This window comes from Artemia sp. Qi Xiang Cuo, chromosome 1 (genome assembly GCF_049724085.1).
Source record: "Artemia sp. Qi Xiang Cuo chromosome 1, ASM4972408v1, whole genome shotgun sequence".
NCBI lineage: Eukaryota > Metazoa > Arthropoda > Branchiopoda > Anostraca > Artemiidae > Artemia > Artemia sp. Qi Xiang Cuo.
Genome location: NC_142794.1, coordinates 11,851,738 through 11,863,914, shown reverse-complemented (window position 1 = coordinate 11,863,914; position 12,177 = coordinate 11,851,738). Strand labels below are relative to the sequence as shown.

At 39.1% G+C, this 12,177-nt stretch overlaps 1 protein-coding gene across 1 annotated transcript in view; it reads right to left on the bottom strand.

The window, feature by feature from the left end:
• Nucleotides 1–12,177, bottom strand: part of LOC148956008 (uncharacterized) — a 488,643-nt gene that overhangs the window by 361,971 nt on the left and 114,495 nt on the right. Inside the window, exon 11 of the mRNA XM_089088947.1 lies at nucleotides 11,374–11,645. Within this exon, the coding sequence (XP_088945073.1) occupies nucleotides 11,374–11,645 (272 nt within the window). The remainder of the gene's footprint in view (nucleotides 1–11,373; nucleotides 11,646–12,177) is intronic.

Below are 12,177 nucleotides of genomic sequence, written 5' to 3'. Positions count from 1 at the left end.
GTTGAAACGTTGGATGAGGCAGAGTGCATGATCAAGGCACTGACTAAATTAATTGGCACAGCTAATGACGCTATTTCTCGTTTGAGAAATACGCATTACCCTATGGTGTTGTCTGCAGAGGATCGTCTCGCGATTAAAAATAAAAAAATATGTTGGGTTTGTAAGGGGAAGTTTGAAGAGGGGGATAAGGGGACTAAAGGGAAAAGAGGGGGGAAGGGAAAAGCCAGAGACCACAATCACTTTTGGCAGGAAATATCCTCTAGGGGTAGTAATTTTAGAGGGGTAGCGCATCAATCGTGTAACATAAACGTTAGCCAGCAGTTTTTCATTCGGTTTTTATTCACAATTCAAATTATGATTTAAAATTTATTTTACCGGCACTGGCACGTATGCATAGGGAGGGAGGGGGAGTAGATAGTCCATGGGTAAATAATTCATTTACCTATAACATCATTCCCAAATCGGTCGAGCAGTTGGTGCTTCTCGAGTTGAAATGGCAGGTAGTAAATAATGGGCATACGTGCTGGAATAAAATCAGGTTTTTAGATTTCTTTAGTTTTTTTCCCAAGGAATTGAGTCAATTGATTCAAGTGCAGAAAAGCGACAATTTTGATAGCTTTCCTTTGCTTAAACAGCACTTTCCAGACAGTGAAATGTATAACCTATTGACCTGTAAAGGTGTATATGCATACGACTATTACTATTCTGGCGCTCGCTTAAGCGAGGTGAAACTACCTCCAATTGAAGCTTTCTACAATTCACTCACCAACAGTGAATGCAGAGCCGAGGAATATGAGTTTGCCAAGAAGGTGTGGTCTAAGGGGGATTGTAAAAATGGGTGGGATTACTGTAGACTGTACTTGGCCAGTGACGTTTTAACTCTGTTAGACATAGTCTGCAAGAACACAGACCAAATCTATTCAGAGTTTGGACTAGATATAGGCTATTATTTTTCCACACCACATTTGTTGATGGACTTGAATTTAAAAATTAGTAGGGAGGAAATAGGCTTAATCACCGATGTGGATCAACACCTTTTTGTATTAAGATCAATGTGGGGTGGGTATGTTTTTCATGGGGATCACGTTTTGACAACAGATCCAAGCGGACAAAACAGCACCGGTGCAAGGTCAAATGCAGTGTTCTTGGACATGAACTCATTGTACCCCTCGGCAATGTCTCAATACTCTTTGCCGTGTGGGAACTATAAATGGCTTGAGAATACTTGTGAGTTCACCGACATTAACACCGTCGAAGACAATGGGCCACAAGGATGGTTCTTAGAAATTGACGGGCACATTCCGTTGGAGCTTCATGATTCAGTCAGAGATTTTATTTTTCCCTGTATCAATCGAACCGTGACCAGGGACTCGCTGAGTCCCTACAATCGATCATTGGTTGAGGATATGGGGATGCACTGGACCCCCTCTTAGCAAAAACTGATTGCAGATTTGGACCCAAAGGAGAATATCGTTGTTCACCATGTGCTTTTACACTGGATGGTGAGCAATGGTTTCAAGATCACTAAAATACATAGGGTCCTGCAATTCAGTCAGAAATTTTATTTGAAGACGTTTATCGACACTTTTGTTGATAAACAATCTCGGGCAAACAGTAAAGTCGAGAAGGAAATGTACAAACTCATTCTAAGTTCAGCGTTGGGCAAAATATGTGAAAGCGTACAGAACAGATCTCATTGCGACGCCGTGACTGACCGTCAAGAGTGTACACGAACTATTGCCGACCCCAATTTTACAACGTTCACGAGCATAGAGGCTGGCACGGTCCTTTTACACAGGAGAAATAGAAATGTGGTACTGAACAAGAATATAGCAGGAGGTAGTTCAGTACTTGAAATTTCCAAAAGCTCATGTTGTCGTTTTTATATAATTTTTGCAAGGTGCGATGGCCACGGGAGGGGGAGGTTCAAGTTTACTATGGGGTTACAGATTCTTTGCTGTTAAAGGTAAAAACCGAGGATTTATTGGGAGATTTAGAAAATGGGAGCACATCAGCTCGCGGATGGATTTCACAATCTGGAACCCGTCCCTCTACCCCAAGTTGGTGAAACGTCAAGCCCCCAACCCACTACTAATGTTAAAATCAGAGACGGGGTGTGATTTAATATCCAGAGGGGTGTTCCCGGGTCCTAAAGTTTATTGCGTGGAAACTCAAAATAGGAATGTAAAGCAGGCGTGTAAAGGGGTGCCTACACATTTTGTAAAGAGCAATTGCAACATGAGTGTGTAAAGAGACTGTGTAGATTGTAGCCTAGTGCCAAGAGCACAAGTGCTTGCAATTCGCTCTCTATAGTACAGAAATTATGCTGTAAGAGTAGAAAAGAATGCAATGTCATGTATATCCGACAAAGTCTATGTGCTCGAGAATGGTGTAAGTGTACTGCCACATGGCCACTACCGCATTTCAGACCGAGTTGAATGCATAGAATACCACAATCAACTTGGTCTGGATAAATTAACCTAACCACTAACCCAACCTAACCACTAACCACTAACCTTTCATAAATTAAATGCTCTAACCGCTAACCACTAACCTTTCATAAATTAAATGCTCTAACCAATAACCACTAACCTTTCATAAATTAAATGCTCTAACCACTAACCCTAAACCTTTCGTGAATTAACTAACCCAACCTAACCTGCAGTGACGACGACTATTCTATACGGTTTCGACCCCCCGGGAGGTGGGGGGTCCCGCCCGCAGCCGGCTTTTGGCCCGGGGATGGGGGTCCCGCCCACGGCAGCCTTCGGCCCTGCGGCTCCCCGGAGGGTGGACGGGGCCCCTTTTAAATTCATAATGTTCAACTGTGCTATTTTTTTTAAAGTTCCAAGTGTTTTTTTTTTCAAGTGATTTACTGTACAAATAGTGTGTGTGCTAATGTACACAAATGTGATGATGAACAAAATGTGTTTTTTTATGACAATAAGTGTTGTTGTTGTTGTTGTTCTTGATGAACAAAAGTGTTTTTATAATAGATGTTGTACATAAAGTGTCTCTTATGTTGTTCATGTTGAACAATTAGAGTTTTCATGTCGAATAAATGACCATGAAATATTGTTTTTGTTGTTCTTGTTAACGTACTAGGTTGATCTATGGGAAAATTATTACTACTACTTATTCATTGGACAAGTATGATTTACAGTTAGTTGTAGTCCGACTGTTGTCAGCAGCAGCAGCAGTAGCAGCATGTATCAATTTAAAATACCATTCAGATCGTTTCTGTGCGGGCCGTCAATGTCGGGGAAAACAACACTTTTAGCTAAAATAATTCAAAATTGTAATAAAATGTTTTTGGAAAAACCAAATAAAATTTATTATTGCTATAGTATTTGGCAGGAGTCCTATGATCAAATAAAAGCCATTTCCACAACCATACCAATACAATTTATGCGGGGACTTGATGTTTTCAATAGTATAGAACCAAACTCGTGGCTGATTATTGATGATTTGGCTGAATCCATTGAACAGTTCTCACAGGAAATGCTACAGCTGTTCACCGTTCGCTCTCATCATGAAAACATTTCCATAACCCTAGTTCTACACAATCAGTTTCATCAGAGCAAATGTATGCGAACCCTTGCTTTGAATTGCACCATCTATATTATCTATCGAGTTGTTCGTGATTCTAGCTCACTAATAACTCTCAATAAGCAAATAAACCCCGGTTTTTCCTAAATTTCTGCTGTCAGCGTACACTCAGGTGACAAATAAGCCCTACGGCTACATTTTGCTAGATCTAAATCAGAGCACGTCCGAGGATCTACGTGTAGTCACCGACATTCTCGACAAAGAAATTACAGTATATCTTCCGGTGAACAGTAGAAAGAGCTATTAGTTGATATTATGACACTGAAGAAACTACACGAACAACGGCATTTTTTTTCCGTTTTAGGCACTTCAAAACCTCCACTCAGGAAGGCTATACTCAAACATGGTGTTGACAATAATTTCATTGATCTAATATCTGAACTTTGTTCAAATTTAACTGCTAGTAATGTAGACTTGTCAAAAGGTGTTAGATAACAGACAAAGCAACATCGTTCCACTGTACGCGACTTGGCATGCAAAAAAGCGGAAAAATTTTGAAAAGAAAACGTCTCCTTCAAGCGGGCGGTAGTTTTTTTTACACTTTAACTGTCAATAATTGCAGGACTTGTAAACAGTTTTCTCTAGAGAGAATAGCTAAACCCTATAAATTGACACCATTTGAACTTGTCCTCTCGCCCGTCGAACATTTTGAAGACAATCTAAGCAAATTCATTAATGATGAGAATATTGCTGATGACAAAAAACTGCTTTTACTTCAAGATGCATTGCGACGCATGGACAAACATAAACCTTATCGTGAGAGACCCGCCACCGTCGTCACAGATCCCTCTAAACAGGAAACATCTCAAGATTCTGCAGCAGTGCAATCAAAGGAGAAGGAATTGAATTTGTGATATGGTGACGAGTCGTAAAGGACTTTATCATTTGACAATAATCTATACACCTTTCTAAATGCATCAAACTTTCCCAAAAGTCATATTGGCAGTAAGCAAATTCTAAAGAAACTAAAAGAATATGGTCCTCCAACAACGCCAACACCATTTAAAAAAGAAGAAGATTCAATATTTGAAAATACTAGCAGCAGCAGCAGCAGCAATGATTTTATAACACCTGTTGCTGCTAGTCAAAAGCGAAGACGGATTGATTCACCCTCCAGTGTGCAAAAGGGGAGTGGACATTCCACTACGTGTTTGCGTTCAAAATGGATGAAGTTCTGAAACATGTCTATGAAAATATTGGTGAAGCAGGAAGTTTAACTTCCACCAAAACACTTTTTAAAGTTGCCTCTGGCAGTACATTAAAAAAATCAAAAGAGCATCTACAGAATGAACCAAGTTACACACTACATCGGAATTGCAGGCTTCGTGGCAAACAATATCGAGAAACTAAAGCCTTTTTCCCTCTGCATAGAATGCAAACTGATCTTTTAACTTTAAATGCTATTCAACGGCGTCACAATACACCCTAAAAATATATTCTGGTGGCAATCAGTGTCTTTGGTCGCTATGCCTATGCCATTCCATTACGCTCAAAAAGAGGTGTTGAAGTTGCTCAGGCCATTGAAAGTATTCTTGAACAGGATTGCTATAGAAAAATTGAATCGGATCGTGGTAGCGAATTTGTTAATCCCCATGTGCAAAAGGTTCTATTGAAATATAATACAACACTTTATCAAAGTCACAGCCCCATAAAGGCTGCGTTGGCTGAACGATTGATAAGAACGATTCGTCAATTAATTTCAAGATATTGTACATTGAAAAATACACCTGCTTTTATTCATGATTTAGATAAAATTATGCGGATATACAACCAACGACCTCATAGATCTCTGTCCAACTCCAGCCCTCGGGAAGTTCATTGCAGTGAGAATACATTTGATGCTTTTCTAAAGCAATATTCCAATGACAATGAGAAGAAGAGGAAAAAGAACAAATTCAATGTTGGTGATACTGTTCGAATTAATAGAACCACCCATATTTTTGAAAAGGGGAATTATTTATGGAGCACCGAACTTTTTAAAGTGTCCAAAATCCTGGACACTGAACCCACAAAATATGGACTGCGAGACACCAAATATGATGAGATTCTCGGCAGTTTTTATGAATATGAACTGCAAAAAGTTAGAAACACTAGTGAAATTTATCAAATTGAAAAGATATTAAAGAGTCGTACGCGTAGGAGCAAGAGACAGTTGCTTGTTCTCTGGCTAGGATACAACTCAGATTTTGATTCTTGGGTCAGTGCTGATGACATTAACAATGCCCAATGATTTCTATGTAATTTTCATGTCCAATGTTTCTGATCCTCTCTACAATGACTTGAATAGAACAAGTGATTTTTGGACAAAACTCTCTCCCACCATCAAATTCGAGGGCTCGTATGAAGTGGCTCTTGTCGACTGCATTCTCAAAAATACCTACGACATCCTGAGAAAAGATCGTAAATATGATATAGAAATTAGACACTATGATTGGCCGCCACCACCCTCAGGTGATCAAGAACAAATTCAAAAAGTCAATTGGATGAATCATACATATATTGAATTACCCTACGAGAAACTTACCTGTATGAATGATATATGTCGTTCTATTAGTAAAAAAATTTCCGCTCGTAAAAAAGGAGCTTTTCATTTCAACCATTCAAAGGAGGAGGGTAAGATCTATATTAGTTCACCTATTGCCGATGAAAAGGTTATACTCAATGATAACATAAAGGATGTTCTTGGCTTTAAGCTCAATATAATCAATGGTAAAACTGCCGGAAACACTAATTTTATTTTTTCTGACTACCCGCCTGCCTTCTCCACGGACACTTGTATATTTTTCTACGCTTCATTTGTGGAAACATCTCGGGCTGGTAATCCAAATGTTCTCCTTCTACGAGTTCTTGAACGAAAAACCAATCAAGAACATATTCACCACTACAATATAAAGCATCTTCAGTATATTCCCGTAAACACTTCCTATTTGGAACTCTGTCAGTTAACACTACGAACTAAATTAGGCGATCCCATAGCAATATCAAAAGGTTTGGCTGTGATTACATGTCATTTTCAACCCATCGTTCAACAACGAGATGTCTAATAAAAAAGTGGTATCCATTTGTCCTGATATTGACTGCTATGTTAATACTCTTGGCCCAAGACAACAGGGCAATGGAATGGACTATTACAAAGATTGCTCGTCAATGTCTGGCTACGGTCTTGGCAGTTGGTTTTCTAAGCTGTTTCGCTCTGCACTACCTCTGCCTAGAAAATATCTTGTACCAGCTTCGACAGATTTTGCATCCTCTACACTATACGATTGGAGCTCTGGCAAGGATTTAAAAAAAAATGCTGCGGAAAATCTCAGGTCCAGTGCGCGAACCCTCGGCGACAGATTAAAACAAAATGGAAAAGGTTTAAAAAGGACGAGAAACAATGCATCACTCATTAGTCTCTACTCAGGTCAGAAACGAAAGACATCACCCCTGTCAAAAAAAAAGAAGGAAAAAGCCGACACGGACTTTAAACAGAAGAAGAATCCCCAGGAAGAGAATTGTTAGATCGAAACTAGATTTCTTTTCCTAAGATGTCATACCTACCGCACAAGAATTCCCAAACTTCAATCCCCTCCTCATTGAATCTATCCAATGCAGAAAATGTTGATATGAGTGTCAAGCATGGATACTATCAACAATTTTATCCACAACAACCCCTCTCCGACAATATCCACTTTCAAATTTATTCCAATGAAGACTACTTTATGGACAAGTCTTCAACATTTATAGATTTACAAATGAAAGTTCGGAAATCCGATAAAACAATGCCAATTCGGGCCGATGGATATCCTATGAAAATTGTATATTACATAATTTATTTCGTCAAATCAGTGTCTACATCAATGGCACGCTGGTGAGCACAAGCAACAATCTCTCAAATTATACAAGCTATATGCAATTCATGTTGATGACACCCAAGTCATACAAGGAATTGATAGGCACCTCTCATGGATATGAATATATTACTAATACTGATAGTACAGATGCGCTTTAAAATGCTACAACTAGTGAATTACATCTAGGTGGAAATATACCATGAAATATTTAATATACCCCAATGGCTAACGCCCAATGTTAAAGTGGATATAAAACTGACGCTTGCACCATCCAATTTCATATTGAGAAAAGAAATTGTTGCCAATCCTGATGTGACTCTCTCCCTCACCACGGCAATACTTCATGTACGCAAACAACAAGTCATGAGTTCTGTTGCTTTGGCAGTGGAAAAACTGAGAGCCAATGGAAATAATATTAAACTACTTGTTCCTCATACAATACTAGACTGACCATGATTCGTTAGCCTAACATTCTAACAACAAAAAGAAAGGGAACATTTTCGAATTCGAAACAATTTTATTGAATAATTACAACAATAATACTAAGCATATACAATTTGCGATACAGTTTATTGTCTTCAATACGTTTCACAAATGCACTTAAAGCACATTGAAGTCTATTCACATGTGCTATATCAACTTTTGCAGCGAAACATAATTGATCCTCCATTTTAAATTTGCTCAAGGATATCCCATATCTTGCACATACTTCACCCCGTTCCAGACAAAGCCGTGATCCTCTCGTGATTTCCGCCGCAATGTTTGGTGCTCTTGTATTATTGCTACCAGCTCCACTATCAACTTCTAATAGGGTAAACATTCCACTCATCATCAGCACAAATATATCCAAATGAATAAAGTCAAACTGTTCTCACTCCTTTGAATTCTATTCATAGACTAATAAAAACTATAGCAAAAATCCTTTCCTTATATTCTCTGCAATCCTCTCCCGCTTATATGTAACCAGTCCTCTGATTGGCTTAGAAGGAGACACGTGATCCTGTTTCCCGTTATCGGATCAAAACATTCTCATCGATTATGTAATCAATTTCTCAGAAATTCACTTCCCCTTCGATTACGCAATCATTTTCTCGGAAATCCATTTCCCCATAGGGATGCTATTCCCATATTAGGCGTTCGTTCCGGAACTCATGAGGTTAGGTTAGGTTACACAATCAATTTCCCTGAAATCCATTTCCCCTAGGGATGCTATGCCCATATATGGACTCCTGTAACGAACTCATGAGGTTAGATTAGGTTACACAATCAATTTCTCGGAAATCCATTTCCCCTAGGGAGTCTATGCCCATATATGGAGTGGGGTCAGAGTTAGACTCATTTGTAGATGGCAGCAGTGGTGTGGGACGGGAGTCGAATGAGCCCTTTTCGAAGTTCCCATGACAACTCCTTCGATACGAAGTGCCCTGGTCTAAACAACAAATACAACAAAAAATAATACATTAGACCCACTTTGATCTTTACTATAAAAATGTCAAGCCTTCCAATCACTTTCGACTACTAAAAAGGGCACTAGGCCTTTCGATTTCCAATCGAATGAGCCATTTTGGAAAGACAACGCTTTTTATAAAAACCTTATATGCCCCCAGGGCATAAATTACAATCCTTACCCAAAGGTCTATTAGGGTGGTTGTCATCCTCTAAGACCGAACTTCCAGAACTTTCAACTGCGTTAAAAAACATGGCTATCTCAAAATTTTGATTGGAGGTGTTTGGGGAAATGGTGGGCGTGAGAGGGATGTTAGTCGCCTTCCAATCACTTTCGACTATTGAAAAGGGCACAAGCAACTCCAATTTCCAATTGAATGAGCGCTTTCGAATTATCTACGAAAACTTCTTCGATACGAAGTGCCCTGCTCTAAAGGAAAAAATTAATAAATAATACCTTTTGCAAACATCGTTCTTATATGCCCCAAATGCTTAACTTAAAACCCTTGCCCTGAGGGTTGTGGGGGAGTGTCCTCCTCTTTACTTAATCCCCGTTTCTTTTCTCGTTCTTGAGTGTCCCCGTTCTTTATTTAGGCAGTGCGATCGTGCTGCCTATGATTTATACAACAACTTTCTATATAAACCTTATACGCTCCCAGGGCATAACTTACAACCCCTGCACTGAGGACTCTGAGGGGGTTATCATCCTAAAAGACCTATTTTCCAGACCTTTCAACTACGTTGAACAAAGTGGATATCTCAAAATTTTGATTGGATGTGTTTTGGAAAATGGTGGGTGTGAGAGGTGCGTTAGTCGCTATCCAATCACTTTCAACTATTAAAAAAGGCACTAGTCCTTTCAATTTCCAATTGAATGAGCCCTTTTGAAGTTTCTACGACAACGCTTTAAATAAAAACTTTATATGCCCCAGGGCATAACCTAAATCCCTTGCCCTGAGGGCTGTGGGGGAAGGGATTGCCATCCTTAAACTTATTTCCAAAACTTTCAACTACGTTGAATAAAATTGCTATCAAAAAATTTTGATTGGCTGTGTTTGGGGAAAAGGTGGGCGTGAGAGGGGGGTTAGTTGCCCTGAAATCACTTTCGACTTTTAAAAAGGGCACTAGCCCTTTGAATTTCAAATCGAATGAGCTTTTTTTGAAGTTTCTACGACAACACCTTCTATAAAAACCTTATTTGCCCCCAGGGCATAACTTACAACCCTTATCCTGAGGGCTGTTGGGGTGTGTCCTCCTCAAAAACACATTTTCTATCTGTAAATCGACTACGCTGAACGGATAAAATGGCTATCTCAAAATTTTGAGTGGATGTGTTTGGGGAAATGATGGGCGTGCGGGGGGGCTAGTTGCCCTCCAATCACTTTCGACTATTAAAAAGGGCACTAGCCATTTTAATTTCCAATCGAATAAGCCTGTTTTGAAGTTTCTGCGACAACTCCTTCTATAAAAACCTAATATACCCCCAGGGCTTAACTTAAAACCCTTGCCCAGAGGGTGTTGGGGGAATGTCCTCCTCAAAAACATATTTTCTATCTGGAAATCAACTATGCTGAACAAAATGGCTTTCTCAAAATTTTGATTGGATGTGTTTGGAGGAATGATGGGAGTGGGGGGGGGCTAGTTGCACTCCAATCAATTTCGACTATTGAAAAGGGTACTAGCCCTTCGAATTTCCAATCGAATGAGCCTGTTTGGAAGTTTCTACGACAACGCCTTCTATAAAAACCTTATATGCCCCCAGGACATAACTTAAAACCCTTGCCCTGAGGGTTGTGGGGGAGTGTCCTCCCCAAAAACATATTTTCTATCTGGATATTAACTAAGCTCAACAAAATGGCTATCTCATAATTTTGATTGGATGTGTTTGGGGGAATGATGGGTGTGTGTGCGGGGGGGGGGGGGCTAGTTGCCCTCCAATCACTTTCAACTATTAAAAAGGCCACTAGAACTCTCAATTTCCAATCAAATGAGCCCCTTTTGAAGTTTCTACGACAACTCCCTCCGTATGAAGTGCCCAGCTCTAAAGGAAAAAACAATAAATAGTACATTGTGCCAACATCGTTCTTATATGCCCTTAGGGCATAACTTAAAACCCTTTCCCCGAGGGTTGTGGGGGAGTGTCCTCATCAAAAACATATTTACTATCTGGAAATCAACTACGCTGAACAAAATGACTATCTCAAAAATTTTGATTGGATGTGTTTGGCGAAATGATGGGCGTGGGTGAGGGGGGGGGGCTAGTTATCCCTTTGAATTTCCAATCGAATGAGCCATTTTCGAAGTTTCTACGACAACTCCTTCGATACGAAGTGCCTGATTGAAGAAAAAAAAAAAAACATATTCTGTCCATATCGTTCTTTACTAAGGCAGCGCGCTAGCGCTGCCTATGAAATAGAATAGCAAAATAACAATTTAATATATTGAAGCAGTCACACATTTCCAAAGATTGAAAAAAACCTACCTGATATTTCCTAGCCTAATACGTTTTGTTTTTGCTATTCTCTTGTCCAATTCCATTTGTAACTCTTTCTTTTTTTCTTGTGCATCGGTTTTGCGTTTAGATACAATTTCTTCTTCGTCCTTCTTCTCCTTTTCGAAAGTCTGCTGACATCTGTCGAGAAGAAGCTTCCTAAAACTAACTTTCCCAGTTCCATTGGCCGAGGGCACTTCTTTCTCAAACATCAATTTACACACTTCAGCGTATTTGGGAGCATATATCAGATCATCAGCAGCCTAAATAAAACAAATACGTACGTATGTACAAATATGTGAAACAAAATAAAACATATATGCTTTCTGTAAGTTCAATAGAATCAAATCATTTGCTGCCCCAATAGGCTGAATTCAAATTCTGGGGTCAATAAATAAAAATAACAATAATGAAAAGCATAAAATTCAACGAAAAATAAAGGACTACCACAAGGATGCCAAAATTAAAATTGTCTGAATGAAAATCCACTCATTAGTCATTATTTAAACTGAAATTTTTAATAATATATTAAAGTATAAAAACAGATAAAGCAAGGGGAAAAATCCAAAATAATCAATATAAATATTTTTTCAAAGTGGATACTAAAAAAAAGAAGAAAAACATAAGAGTGAACAAATACAAAACATGGGCAGTGCCTATTAATAAGAAGAGGGAAACTAGCGGGATGTTTTGATTATTTTCAGTAATTTAGGGGGCAAAAGAGGAGTCTATTTTTGTTTTATGTTTGAGACAGAGAGACACAACAACATATGCACAATAAAGGAGAGGGAGGGG